The sequence below is a fragment of the Rana temporaria genome, chromosome 2 (assembly GCF_905171775.1).
Source record: "Rana temporaria chromosome 2, aRanTem1.1, whole genome shotgun sequence".
Lineage (NCBI taxonomy): Eukaryota > Metazoa > Chordata > Amphibia > Anura > Ranidae > Rana > Rana temporaria.
Window position 1 is genome coordinate 118,271,516 of NC_053490.1, and position 15,291 is coordinate 118,286,806.

Consider the following 15,291-nt stretch of genomic DNA (forward strand, 5'->3'; position numbering starts at 1 on the left):
CTTCCTGTCAGCAGGGAATCTCGCCCTCCCTCCCTCTGCAATGCTCGGATCGCCACAGGCTATAAAAGTGCAGAGGAGCACTCAGCTGATCTCCTTCTCCTGCTTGTCAGTGGGGGGGATCTCCGCCCCCTTCTCTCTGCAATGCTGGTTCGCGGCGGGCTATGGAAGCACAGAGGGGCACTCAGATGATGTTTTCTTCTCCTGCTTGTCAGCAGGGATCTCGGGCCCCCCTCCCTCTGCAATGCTGGATCGCAGCGGGCTATGGAAGGTGCCGAGGGGCGCTTAGCTGATGTTTTATTTTCCTGCCTGTCAGTGGGGGATGTCTGCCCCCCCTCCCTCTGCAATGCTTGGATCGTGGGAGAGAGCTGTAATTGAAAGGAGTATTGGAGTTTACAACCGTGTTTGATTCACTTCACACTGGGGATTCCTGCCAGGCAGGCAAGCAGGGAGAGGGGACAAGAAGACAGCACGTGAAATGGTAAGCCCTACCCCGAAAATAAGCCCTACTGTGTTTTTGATTGCCAAAATTAATATAAGACCCGGGCTTATTTTCGGGGAAACACGGTAGGTTAATTGGCCCTAGCTTGTGTGAATGTGAGTTAGGGACCTTAGAGTGTAAGCTCCTTGAGGGCAGGGACTGAATTTATAATATATACATAAAGCTCTCTGTAAATTGATGGTAATAAATAATAAATTCCTTTTTTTCTTTTTGTGACAACATCATGCCTTGTATATAGTGACTTCTGTATGCAAAGTGTTCTAACGGGAAAATGTAGTATACACATGAGGCTGTTACATGCCTCATGACAACATATTTCTGATTCACCCATACTTTTTAAAATTGCCCCTGTCATAGAATATGATTTCAGTAATAATACAGGTTTACTTCAAACCCCTGTATACTGTACAGAAAGATGTGTAGTAAAACAACAATTTTCTGAGCTGTTGACATCACTCCTAATCACAGCCAGTGAAATTCTACCTGTAGCATAATAGACTTGTAATACTGTTCTACGTTGAAAGAACCAGACTATAAATACATATATATTTATTATGCAAAAAACAGTATCTCCCTGTGGGTTCCAGATAAACGCCTTGGAGACCAGACAAGCAACACATAGCCCTGTGTTATGCAAAGGGACCAATTAGAGGGAAAGTCTTTCTGGCAAGCATTTCCTAATGTCATGCAGTAAAATATAACATTACCTCCAAGGCTTAGTTTAGGAGGCAACACTGTGTAGATATTCCAAAGATCTTTTGATCTTGCTTTGTTTCTTGATCTGCGATTAACAAGGTTTGCATTTTTGATTGAAAGAAGAGCAAAGCTAAGCACTATTTACATACAAACTAATAACATGGCATGACCTTAATGTAAAACTGTGCCAGAGAGCAGTGGTACCGCTAGCTCAATGCTACTGATCCCTACAGTAAGCCCTCATGTACACTGCAGCTGGTAAAAGGATGTTTAGGAACAGTTGGGTGTTTTTTTCAGCAGCCCCTGAACTCTCCTCCATGTTATCTTATGGGTACATGTACACTCAGGCGTTTATAGTAGTTTAGAAGCAGTTGAGGTTAGACCCCTTTCACACTGGGGCAGTTTGCAGGCGCTATTGCACTGAAAATAGCGCCTGCAAACCGACCCTAAACAGCTGCTGCTGTTTCTCCAGTGTTAAAGCCTGAGGTCTTTTACACTGGAGCGGTGCGCTAGCAGGATGGGAAAAAAAGACACTAGCCAAATCTTTGGAGCGGTGAAGGAGCGGTGTGTATACTGCTCCTTCATCGCTCCCGCTCATTGAAATCAATGGTACAGCGTGGCTATACCGCTGGCAATGCGCCTCTGCAGAGGCGCATTGCGGGGGGGTTTTAACCCTTTCTCGGCCGCTAAAAAGTGCCCCGCTAGAGGCCGAATAGTGCCGCAAAAAGAGCGGCGCTTTACCGCCACCGCACCTCCCGCCCCAGTGTGAAAAGGGGCCTTAGAAGCATTTTTTTACTTGTTTTTCTTGCATTTAAGAGGGTCTACTGAGGTTATCTGTAAAAAAAAATGCCTTATACAACCCACTTCCTTTTTTTGTCTGGTCATTAGTCTAGGCTTATGACATCATGCACAGCTCTCTCTCTCACTCTCGTGAGAGTTTGTCAGGAAGGCAGGGGGGGGGGGGATGAGTCATAAGAGGGCCAATGAGAGCTGCAGAGCTGAAGGTGTGCCTCTGTGTAAATCCAGGAAGTGAACAGAGAGCAGCTTCAGCTGCCCACAGTGAAAATGGATGCAGCCAGACTTAGTGGAGGGAGATTTTGGCACCATATTTGGCAAGTACAGAATAAAATAATATGCAAAGTGGTGGGAGGGAAGCTTCAGAATGGCAAGGATGTTTTTATTACAAATTATGTGAGCAGACTGCAGTTCCTCTTTAACCACTTCAGCCCCGGAAGAATTGGCTGCTCAATGACCAGGCCATTTTTTGCGAAAACGGCACTGCGTTGCTTCAACTGACAATTGGGCGGTCGTGCAAAGCTGTTCCCAAACAAAATTTACATCCTTTTTTTCCCCACAAATAGAGCTTTCTTTTGGTGGTATTTGATCATCTCTGCGATTTCAACTTTTTTTGCGCTATGGGGAAAAAAAGAGCGACAATTTTCAAAAGAAGAACAATATTTTGTACTTTTTGGTATAATAAATATCCCCATTTTTTTGTCAATTTAGGCCTATATATAAACTTCTACATATTTTTGGTAATAAAAATTGCAATAAGCGTATATTAATTGGTTTGCGCAAAAGTTATAGCGTCTAAAAAATAGCTACAAAATTAGGCTGGTACAATTTTCCTTTAGGTTTACCAAAACCATGAGGTCAAACATAAACACTTTAAATTTGTATGCAATCAGGCCAGCCCTTGCACTATATAGTTGACGGCAAATCTAAAGGAATGTGAACAAGAAAATTGTATAATGTATGCAGGTGCATGTTTGAAGCTGCTTTTCAAAATTCTGCCAGGAGAAAAGCATTTATAAAAGCTCCAGTGTGCATGAATCTCCAACAACAGCAATTGTCTCCTGCACATAAGTGTGACAACCAAATAAGTTAGTAGTACTATTCCACTTCACTCATGGGTAATGAGCCTTGCTGCCCTCTAGGACTGGGGGTGTCTCATGACCACTGAAACAACAAACAAGAGAGGGCTCACAAGTTTAGTGCATTATCCCGCAAATGTTAATAAAAGTATGATGCAAAAAAAAAATACTCACAAATAGATGAGTTTGAAGAGCTCATCAAGCCACACATTCGTGGCTTAGTGTTCCCAGACTGAATAGTCATGAGAGCATAGGGGGGACCACATTGGGTCCCTGCAAACTAACGCGTTTCAAAGGATTTTTTTTTCTTCCTCGTATCCTTATATTAAAAATTTGTAAATAAAATGTTGTGATCTTAAAGGGTTTGTAAAGGAAACATGTTTTTTATCTTAATAGCTTCCAACAGCAATAGCAACAGTGCTGTTTTCATGTCCTCATTGTTCGTTATTGAAACATTTTTTTTTCCTTTACAACTCCTTTAACCACTTAAGGACCGCCTCATGTACATATACGTCAGCAGAATGGCACAGGCAGGCACATCAACGTATATATACGTGCCCTGCTTGACGTGGGTCGGGGGTCCGATCGGGACTCCCCCCCCCGTACATGCGGCGGTCCCCGTGGCTTCAGGAGCGATCCGGGACGACGGCGCGGCTATTCGTTTATAGCCGCTCCGTGGCGATCGCTCCCCGGAGCTGAAGAACGGGGAGAGCCGTGTGTAAACACGGCTTCCCCGTGCTTCACTGTGTCGGCGCATCGATCGCGTCATTCCCTTTATAGGGAAGACACGATCGATGACGTCATTCCTACAGCCACACCCCCCTACACTAGTAAACACACACAAAGTAAACCCTAACTCCTACAGCGCCCCCTGTGGTTAACTCCCAAACTGCAACTTTTTTTTAAATCACTTTAAAGACTGTGTGCAGGGAAGATCAGCATCTCAACCCAGAGAAGGTAGAGGCTGATAGACTGGAGGTAATATAAGACATTACAATTACATTTAAAATAAACTTTCTCTTATTGTCCATGGACGGACACAGCCTTCTCAAGTCTTGACAAGTGGGTTTTGTTCCTGTTCACAGGAGAGGACTAGGCAGAAACATGTTAGATATTTAAATACATGTTACTTTATCAGAGCTGAACAGCCCAGCCCAGGGGGCGGTCCCTCCGGACATAACCCTTCTCCCTGCAGCATGAAGCCTCAGTTTTTTTCTGCCTAGCAAAGGAGAAGGACGTATGGCTCCCTTGCTTTTCTTTTTCTTTTATTTTGTTTGTTGAGAATCTTCTATCAACTGTCGGCTGAGAGACAGGCTGGATATATAGATCCTTGTAGTCTCCTCAGTCCGGCCAGCGAGCTTGAGCACACCATTGCTAAAGAGGCTGGGTCTACTACGACATACCCAATGACTCCTGGGGTGGCCGGTGAGCTTTTGCTCCAGGGTCCACATATGACTGGGCTGTGGTGTTGTCTCACTCACAGTGGACCGGGCCGACAGCTACTCCAACGCAGTTGTATGCCTGTCTGGAATGCCTCAGTGGGTCCTCGCATGGACGGGTAAGTACTGTCCTTCCCGCCTCGGTGGGTCGGTACGGCTGAGCATTCCTGGGGTTAGGGGGTCCTCCTATCCTCCCTTCCCTGCTCTCTGTCATGTTTCCCTCTACTGCAATGCTATGCTGCTGCAGAGGTGGACCTGTGGGGGGAGGGGGGGGCTCCTTTTCCCACCTGAGAACTGTGGGGTGTTTAAACCTGCTTTTTTTCTGTGGGCTGTTTTTTGCCACAATAAGGCCCCATTAGGCCTTCTCATCCATGTTGCGGCGCTTTGCCGCCATATTGGCAGTGCTGGCGCCATTTTTCTTGTAGTCTGCTGGTTTGCATTAGGAAATCCCATCGGCAGCCATTTTGTTGTGGGCGCAGCTTGCTATTGCGGTCGGCCATTTTACTGTGGCCATGCCTTGCTCTCTCTGAAGCGTCCGATGGCCATCTTGGATGTGGTTTGGCCTCTAGTGCTGGCTTCTACAGCACACAGCACAGATCTCCTTACAGTGATTTACCTCACAGCTTTACCTCAGTTTTTTTCCTCTCACACACGCTGTGTACTGAGGGCAGGCAGCGGCGCTGAACAGTCTCCTCCTGTGGTTGGTGAGTCCCCTGGGTAACCCCCGGTCAGCGCAGCAGGATGGTGGGTTTTATTCAGGTCTGAATAGGTCCCTGAGAGCTGTCTGGATGGAGTCAGTATCTGGTTCTTCTTCCCCAAACATGCCAGAGGTGGCAGCTGGTGCTCCTGCACCTGCGGTTCCCATAAACACTTTGTCAGCAGTCCAGGTAACTTTTGTTGCCAGGGTGGAAGCGGCGTGCGGGTGAAAGGGGGGGTAAAAGATGCCCCTCCCCCTTCTATCCCCTGGGGAATGTTCTGACTCAGACCAGGACCTGGCTGCGGCTCAGGGTCCCGCTTCTGTGTTATCTGAAGATATGGACCAGAACCTTCCTTGTAAGGAAGACTCCTCACTGGGGTCAGTGCATGACAGGGCACGTGTCAGTGTGCTTATCAGTGCTGTGAGGGACTCCCTTAAGCTGGATAGTGCAGCTGAGGCATCCTCTGAGGTCTCGGTCTTTTTTGGGTCCCACAAATCAGACCGTTCTGTGAAGGTTTTTCCTTATGTGCCCTTCTTTGACAAGTTCATTGATAAGGAATGGGAGAAGCCGCAGAAGCCTTTTGTAGTTCCTCAGTGCCTGGCAGTTCGGTACCCCTTTGAGGAGAGCCTCTTGAAAAAATGGGTTTCTCCTCCGGTAGTGGACCCCCCCATTGCCCGATTAAATAAGTTAACCACTCTCCCTATAGAAGGGACCCCTGCCTTCAAGGACCATACTGATCGGAGGTCCGAGGCACTGACACGCTCCATGTTTGCCATGTTGTGGTCTGCATTGCGGCTTATTGTGGCCGCAACCTTGGTGTCTCAGACATTTACTGAATGGGCAAAGGTTTTGCACCAGGCTGTGGAGGAGCACCAACACCCTCCCGAATTTATTAGACTGGCTGACCAGTTGGTACAGGGCCTTGTATATGTCTGTGATGCTACACTGGATGCAGCTCCCTTGATATCAAGAGCCTCTGTTTCGGCGGTGGTTTTGCGCCGCCTGATTTGGCTGAAATGCTGGTCTGCTGACCAAGCATCCAAAAAAGCCCTGGCTGATTTACCCTTACAGGGTGAGAGGCTTTTTGGTACTTCGCTGGATGACATTATCAAGGATGTCCCTGGGTGTAAGAGCACTCTCCTCCCTCAGTCCACCAAGGGAAAGGAGCCGCGTCGTAAGCCGGGTCCTTCATTCCCCACTCAGAAGCTATATTTTCGTCAGTCAGGGCCCATGGGTAAATACTCCCAGGCCTACAAGGGCTCAGCTGGGGGACAGAAATGTCCCTGGGTGTGTAAGCCGAACAAGCCAAGACCCAAACCAGCCAATGCATTAAAGCCTTGCCCCCGCCCGTCTCATGAGAGGGGGAACAGCTTTGCAGGTTCACAGCTCGGTGGACCTCCCTGCTCTCCGACCAGTGGGTCTGCGAGGTGGTCTCTTCGGGGTACAAGATAGAGTTTCTTTCCTATCCACCGAACAGATTCTTTCCCTCAAGTCTCCCTCTACTTCGGACTTGTCGTTCTGCCCTGCTAGGGGCAGTGCAGAACTTGCTAAATTCCGGGGGAATTTTGACCGTTCCGCAGACCAAGAGGTTTTAGGGTTTTTATTCGAATCTGTTTGTGATCCTGAAGAAGGACGGGGTTAGTTTTTGCATGCGAGTCCTGGGCCTGATGGTAGCCTCCTTTGAGGCGGTACTGTATGCCCAGTTCCACACTCGTGTATTGCAGAGGGAGATCCTGTCATCCAAGTGGAACAAATCTCCATTGTCTCTGGATCGTCAGATTCAGGTAAGTCACCTAGTCAGTCTCTCTGAATTGGTGGCTGAGATCCCCGCCCCTTCGGTCTAGGTAGTCGTCCAGTGGACGGTGATTACGACGGACGCCAGCCTCACGGGTTGTGGGGGGTCCAGTCGGCCCAGGGTTGCTGGACTCTAGAGGAATCCCGTCTGCTGATCAATGTCCTGGAACTTTGGGCGATCAAGCTATGCCTCTCCTCGAGGAGGTTGCAAGGTCGCCCAATCAGGATTTAGTCGGACAACACCACGACAGTGGCTTATGTCAACCATCAGGAGGGAACACGGAGCTCGGCTGCAGCGTCAGAGGTCGCTCATATCCTAAGGTGGGCGGAAAGACACGTGCTGGCTCTGTCGGCCGTCTACATTCCGGGCGTCGAAAACTGGCAGGCAGACTACCTGAGTTGCCAGATGCTGGACCAGGGGAATGGTAACTGCATCCGGAGGTGTTTCAGCTCCTTTGCAGGAAATGGGGCACACCGGACGTGGATCTCCTGGCTTCTCGCCTCAACCGCAAGGTGTCGAGGTTCGTGGCCAGGTCCAGAGATCCCTGGGCAGATGCATCAGACGCGTTAGTGGCCCCGTGGGGTCAGTATCAGCTACTTTATGCCTTTCCCCCACTGAAGTTGCTCCCTCGTCTGCTCCGCAGAGTGTAGGCCGAGGGGATCCTGATGATTTTAATCGCTCCGGATTGGCCTTGGCGTCCTTGGTACACCGATCTTGTGCGCCTGGTGGCGGATGTACCTTGACGGCTGCCAATGAGGGAGGACCTTCTGTCTCAAGGTACCATACTCCCTCCTACTTTACAGTCGCTGGCTTTAACAGCATGGCTGTTGAAAATCAGTTTTTGAGACCCCCCTCCGCCCTCATAAAGCGCATGCGCAGTCACCCTTTCCAGAGAAGTCGGCTGAAAAGTTAGCAGGAGGTAAAAAGAAAAGTTTTGCGAGACAGCATGTCGGGGACCGCGAACGTGTCGGCTATGAGGAAGATGGTGTCGCAGCTGCGGCTGGAGGCCAGCATCAACAGGGTGAAGGTCTCTCAGGCGGCCGCTGACCTGAAGCAGTTCTGTATGCAAAATGCACAACACGATCCCTTACTAACTGGAATTTCCTCAAGCACAAATCCTTTCCGACCCCCGAAAGTTTGCTCTTTCCTGTAAATTGTATTTTCGCTCTATGATTAACTTTAGCTGGATCGCATTTTGTCAGGAGTGGCTTGGTTTGACCCTGTACAAGACTTCACCCCCGGGACGTGCCAAGTTTCCCCCCAATCCATGTACAATCTATTGTCAGACCTGTTTAACATCTACCTCTCCGCTTTGTGCTATTTGCCGTAATGTGCATTTCTTGTCTTTAAAAAGATATTGATTTTTATACACTGGTGACTAACCACAATAAATTTCATTTTAATACTGAAAAAAAAAAAAAGAAAATCAGTTTTTGAGGGACCGAGGTCTTTCCGATTCGGTCATCTCAACCATGCTGAGGGCACGGAAATCTTCTTCCAGGAAGATCTACCATCGCACCTAGAAGGCCTACATCTCTATGTGCGAAGAGATGGGGTGGCGTCCACGAACGTATTCGGTTTCAAGGATCCTGCTGTTTTTACAGCGTGGAGTGGATCAGAAACTCACCTTAAGCACCATTAAGGGACAGATTTCAGCTCTGGCTGTGTTCTTCCAGTGGCCTTTGGCGGCCAATTCTCTGGTGGGTACCTTTGTTCAGGGGGTTCATCATATACTTCCCCCTCTTAAACATCCTCTTCCCCCTTGGGATTTGAATCTGGTGCTCTCGAGTTCTTCAGAAACCTCCCTTTAAAGACATCAGAGAGATTGCTCTCTTCACACTATCTCAGAAGGTGGCTTTTTTGGTGGCCATTATTTCGGTCAGACGTGTTTCTGAGTTGGCGGCTTTGTCTTGCAAGTCGCCATACTTGGTCCTTCATAAGGATAAGGCAGTGTTGCGCCCGCAACCTTCCTTTCTTCCAAAGGTAGTTTCGTCAATTCACCTTAACAAGGACATTGTACTTCCATCCTTGTGTCCTCGGCCGGCGCATCCCAAGGAGGTTGCGCTACATACTTTGGACGTGGTACGCGCTTTGCAGGTGTACCTGTCTGCTACGACTCAGTTTCGGAGGTCTGACTCTCTTTTTGTGTCGGTGTCTGGTCCACAAAAGGGCCTGGCGGTCTTGTCGGCCACCATTTCTCGTGGATCAGGCAGACCGTCATTCAGGCCTATGCTCTTAGGGGGCGGGCACCCCCCTTTCCGGTCACGGCACATTCGACCAGACCAATTGGTGCTTCCTGGGCTTTCCGACATCAAACGTCTGTCTCACAGTTGTGTAAGGCGGCGACTTGGTCGTCCGTTCACACTTTTTCCAAAATTTTCAAGGTTAATTTAAGTGCATCTTCCGATGCTTCCTTCGGCCGCAAGGTTTTGCAGGCGCCTGTTTAAAGTTGCACCTCCTCTGTTCAGGAGCTCTGCTTGTTTGGGGTGAAGTTGTTGTTTTTTTTTACTGATACTGTTCCCACCCCTCGTTTTTTGACACTGCTTGGGGACGTCCCACTTGTCAAGACTTGAGAAGGCCGTGTCCGTCCATGGACGATAAGAGAAAATAGGATTTTTTTGTACTCACCGTAAAATCCTTTTCTCTGTTGTCCATGGACAGACACAGCACCCACCCCTCCTTTTTAGGTTTGTACTGCTTGTTACAAACTGAGGCTGCAGGGAGGAGGGTTATGTCCGGAGGGACCGCCCCCTGGGTGGGGCTGTTCAACTCTGTTAAAGTAACATATATTTAAATATCTAACATGTTTCTGCCTAGTCCTCTCCTGTGAACAGGAACATAACCCACTTGTCAAGACTTGAGAAGGCTGTGTTCATCCATGGACGACAGAGAAAAGGATTTTACTGTGAGTACAAAAAATCCTATTTTTGCCAGTATTGTGCATTATATTTAAAATGATCATATCCATGAAAAAAAAAAGTCTCAGCTTTTAGTACTACTTTAATATAAAATATTTATATCTCTCTTCTACCTTTCATATAGCTTCATGTCTGACTCCTAGTTACAATGCCCATATATCCTACTTCTGGGTGTATTATATAAATATATTAGAGCTGCACGATTAATCGTGAAGAATCAAAATTGCGATCTTTTTCCCTTCTCGATCTTTAAAACAGCATGTCGGGATCTTTCTAACAAGTGCAGAGAGTTCTCACAGCTGGAAAAACAAAATCCATGCAGCCTGACAAGTTTTAATACAACACCCCATAAGTATGAACAAAGTATCTTTTTGTTCTTTTATCAAAGGAAAGAACTCCAATTTGTAGATGAAGGAAGTTTAACCATTTAAAGACCAAATCTTTTCTGACATTTGTTGCTTACAAGTAAAAAATCATTATTTTCTGCTAGAAAATTACTTGGAACACTCAAACATGATACATATTTTTTTAGCAGAGATCCTAGAGAATACAATGGTGGTTGTTGCAATATTTTATATCACGCCGTATTTGCACAGCAGTTTTTAAAACGCAATTAAAAAAAAAAAATGCAAAAAAAAAAACTAAACAGCAAAGTTAGAGCAATTTTTTGTATAATGTGAAAGAAGATGTTACACCATGAGAATCGTGAGAGAATCGTAATCTTTATTCTAAGTAAAAAAAAAAAAAAACGTACTACAGTTAATGTTACATGGTTTCCTATGGGACACGCTCACATCTATGCTTTATTTCAGCCGCTGCATATTTGGAAAGGGTCAGGGACATTTTTCAACGCAAAACAGTGCTTTGTTTTGCTTGTTTCGTTCAACAGACTTTAATGGAAAAGCTACAGAAAAGCATGTCTTGCATTTTTGCCACAATTTATGTTTTTTAATCTGCCCAACAACCAATTGGTCCAAAAAAAAGCATAAACAGTGCAAAACACAAATCGCAGGAAAATCACAAAAAGCACTGCAGAAATGGATCAAAAACAAACTGCATAGGTGTAAACCGAGCCTTATGCTGGCCATAAACGTATCGATTTTCGAACGAGAATAGTCATACGAAGAATCTTTGTCATACGAATGAAAACCACATACACTGTCTGAAAATTCCTTTTGCCAATTAGTTTTCTATTCTGCTCTTTCGAATTTTCCTGTCACTGTGGTCGAAAATGAACATCAATTTTAGCCCACCAACGATTAGAAAACCGAATGAACGTTCTTAAAAAAAATGTTTTTGAAGGAAGACATTGACCTGGATTCACGTAACACTTACGCTGACTTATCTACAGATACACTGCGTAAGTGTCAATGTGCGCCGTCGTATCTGTGCCGCAAGGCGCGCTTCCATTGATTTACGATTTGAATATGCAAATGAGGGAGATACGCCGATTCACGAACATACTTGCGCCCGGCGCATTCATATACGCGGTTTACGTAAGTCGTACGTGTGGTGTAAATTGAAACCTCATAAAGCAGGTGTAAGTAATGTTAAGGTATGGACCAGGGAACAGCCGTCGTATTTTACGTAGTAGTACGTGAATAGGGCTGGGCGTAGGTTATGTCACGTCGTAGGCAGTGATTCGACGTATCTTATGGAGTATTTTAGACGTGATTCTGAGAATGCGCACTGGGATGCGTCCACGGGACGGCACATACGCCGTTCGTTCGGCCCATCATTTGCATGGGGTCACGGTTCATTTAAATGTATCACGCCCACTTCCACCTACTTTGAATTAGGCGGGCTTACGCCTAGGAATTTACAATACGCCGGCGCAACGTTGGGAGCAAGTGCTTTGTGAATACTGTGCTTGCCTCTCTGTGTTACGTCGGCGTAGCGCATATGAGATGCACTACGCCCGCATAAAGATGCGCTGAGGTATGTGAATCCAGGCCATTGTTTTTGGATGGCCAGCATAAGTGACAGCAGTTGCAGGTAAGCTTTTATTAAGCTACCTGCCTATGATAAGAGTCTGTCATACACAGGGCTGGACTTACCATTGGGCTTGACTGGGCTCAAGCCCATGGGCCCCACCCAATAGGGGGCCCCCTTTAAAAAAATATATATATATAATTATTATTATTAATATTATTATTATTATTATTATTATTATTATTATTATTATTATTATTATTATTATTATTAAAGGGCCCAGAGGTCTCCAGGGCCCCTGGATGGCAACCCCCTTTTTTTTATTTTATTTTTATTGAAAAAAATATGTTTTTTTATATATATATATATATATATATATATATATATATATATATATATATATATATATATATATATATATATATATACAGTGAGGAAAATAAGTATTTGAACACCCTGCTATTTTGCAAGTTCTCCCACTTGGAAATCATGGAGGGGTCTGAAATTGTCATCGTAGGTGCATGTCCACTGTGAGAGACATAATCAAAAATTTTTTTTCCAGAAATCACAATTTATGATTTTTTTACTATTTATTTGTATGATACAGCTGCAAATAAGTATTTGAACACCAGTCTATCAGCTAGAATTCTGACCCTCAAAGACCTGTTAGTCTGCCTTTAAAATGTCCACCTCCACTCCATTTATTATCCTAAATTAGATGCACCTGTTTGAGGTCATTAGCTGCATAAAGACACCTGTCCACCCCATACAATCAGTAAGAATCCAACTACTAACATGGCCAAGACCAAAGAGCTGTCCAAAGACACTAGAGACAAAATTGTACACCTCCACAAGGCTGGAAAGGGCTACGGGGAAATTGCCAAGCAGCTTGGTGAAAAAAGGTCCACTGTTGGAGCAATCATTAGAAAATGGAAGAAGCTAAACATGACTGTCAATCTCCCTCGGACTGGGGCTCCATGCAAAATCTCACCTCGTGGGGTCTCAATGACCTAAGAAAGGTGAGAAATCAGCCCAGGACTACACGGGAGGAGCTGGTCAATGACCTGAAAAGAGCTGGGACCACCATTTCCAAGGTTACTGTTGGTAATACACTAAGACGTCATGGTTTGAAATCATGCATGGCACGGAAGTTTCCCCTGCTTAAACCAGCACATGTCAAGGCCCGTCTTAAGTTTGCCAATGACCATTTGGATGATCCAGAGGACTCATGGGAGAAAGTCATGTGGTCAGATGAGACCAAAATAGAACTTTTTGGTCATAATTCCACTAACCGTGTTTGGAGAAAGAAGAATGATGAGTACCATCCCAAGAACACCATCCCTACTGTGAAGCATGGGGGTGGTAGAATCATGCTTTGGGGGTGTTTTTCTGCACATGGGACAGGGCGACTGCACTGTATTAAGGAGAGGATGACCGGGGACATGTATTGCGAGATTTTGGGCAACAACCTCCTTCCCTCAGTTAGAGCTTTGAAGATGGGTCGAGGCTGGGTCTTCCAACATGACAATGACCCGAAGCACACAGCCAGGATAACCAAGGAGTGGCTCTGTAAGAAGCATATCAAGGTTCTGGCGTGACCTAGCCAGTCTCCAGACCTAAACCCAATAGAGAATCTTTGGAGGGAGCTCAAACTCCGTGTTTCTCTGCGACAGCCCAGAAACCTGACTGATCTAGAGAAGATCTGTGTGGAGGAGTGGGCCAAAATCCCTCCTCCAGTGTTTGCAAACCTGGTGAAAAACTACAAGAAACGTTTGACCTCTGTAATTGCAAACAAAGGCTAATGTACCAAATATGAACATTGTTTTTCTCAGGTGTTCAAATACTTATTTGCAGCTGTATCATACAAATAAATAGTTAAAAAAAATCATACATTGTGATTTCTGGATTTTTTTTTTGATTATGTCTCTCACAGTGGACATGCACCTACGATAACAATTTCAGACCCCTCCATGATTTCCAAGTGGGAGAACTTGCAAAATAGCAGGGTGTTCAAATACTTATTTTCATCACTATATATATATATTTTTTATTATTATTATTATTAAAGGGCCCAGAGGTCTCCAGGGCCCCTGGATGGCAAACCCCCTTTTTTTTATTTTTTTTTATTTTTTATTAGGAGGCCCAGAGGCCCCAGATGGCAACCTCCATTTTTTATGTATTTTTTATAAATGTTTATTTTTTTTTAATTTTTTTTTATTAAAGGGCCCAGAGGTTTCTTTTTTCTTTTTATTAAAGGGCCCAGAGGTACCCAGGGCCCCGGATGGCTACCCCCCTTTTTTTATATATACAGTACAGATCAAAAGTTTGGACACCCCTTCTCATTCAAAGAGTTTTCTTTATTTTCATGACTATGAAAATTGTAGATTCACACTGAAGGCATCAAAACTATGAATGAACACATGTGGAATTATACAGAACAAAAAAGTGTGGAACAACTGAAAATATATTTCATATTCTAGGTTCTTCAAAATAGCCACCTTTTGCTTTGATTACTGCTTGGCACACTCTTGGCATTCTCTTGATGGGCTTCAAGAGGTGGTCACCTGGCGCAGCACCCCATCACTCTCCTTCTTGGTCAAATAGCCCTTACACAGCCTGGAGGTGTGTTTGTGGTCATTGTCCTGTTGAAAAATAAATGATTGTCCAACTAAACGCAAACCGGATGGAATAGCATGCCGCTGCAAGATGCTGTGGTAGCCATGCTGGTTCAGAATGCCTTCAATTTTGATTAAATCTCCAACAGTGTCACCAGCAAAGCACCCCCACACCATCACACCTCCTCCTCCATGCTTCACAGTGGGAATCAGGCATGTAGAGTCCATCCGTTCACCTTTTCTGCGTCGCACAAAGACACGGGGGTTGGAACCAAAGATCTCAAGTTTGGACTCATCAGACCAAAGCACAGATTTCCACTGGTCTAATGTCCATCCCTTGTGTTCTTTAGCCCAAACAAGTCTCTTCTGCTTGTTGCCTTTCTTTAGCAGTGGTTTCCTAGCAGATATTCTACCATGAAGGCCTGATTCACACAGGCTCCTCTTAACAGTTCTAGAGATGCAAAAGGTGGCTACTTTGAAGAACCTAGAATATGAAATATATTTTCAGTTTCACACTTTTTTGTTATGTATAATTTCACATGTGTTAATTCATAGTTTTGAAGCCTTCAGTGTGAATCTACAATTTTCATAGTCATGAAAATAAAGAAAACTCTTTGAATGAGAAGGGGTGTCCAAACTTTTGGTCTGTACTGTATATATATTTTTCTTTATTTCTTATTTTTTTTTAAAAGGCCCCCCCCCGCTTCTCAATTTGCGGCAGCCCCCCCGCTTCTCAATTTCAGGCGGCAGCACCCCCCTCCTCGGTTCTCTGCTCCAGGGGGCCCATGCCTTAAGCTGTGTAAGGGGTAGAGTTGCCACCTTTTC

At 45.4% G+C, this 15,291-nt stretch overlaps 2 protein-coding genes across 3 annotated transcripts in view; both read left to right on the forward strand.

Annotated features, from left to right (window-relative positions):
- POU6F1 (POU class 6 homeobox 1) overlaps positions 1–15,291 on the forward strand; it is a 170,345-nt gene that overhangs the window by 32,028 nt on the left and 123,026 nt on the right. The gene's annotated exons all lie outside the window — the stretch shown is intronic.
- On the forward strand, positions 7,859–8,422 carry LOC120929424 (guanine nucleotide-binding protein G(I)/G(S)/G(O) subunit gamma-5). Its single transcript, XM_040340842.1, has one exon. The coding sequence runs from the start codon at positions 7,948–7,950 to the stop codon at positions 8,152–8,154; it is 207 nt and encodes a 68-aa protein (XP_040196776.1). The 5' UTR covers positions 7,859–7,947; the 3' UTR covers positions 8,155–8,422.

Excerpts from the sequence above, each read along its gene's own strand:
- LOC120929424 (XM_040340842.1), top strand. The coding sequence starts at position 7,948 with ATGTCGGGGACCGCGAACGTGTCGGCTATGAGGAAGATGGTGTCGCAG.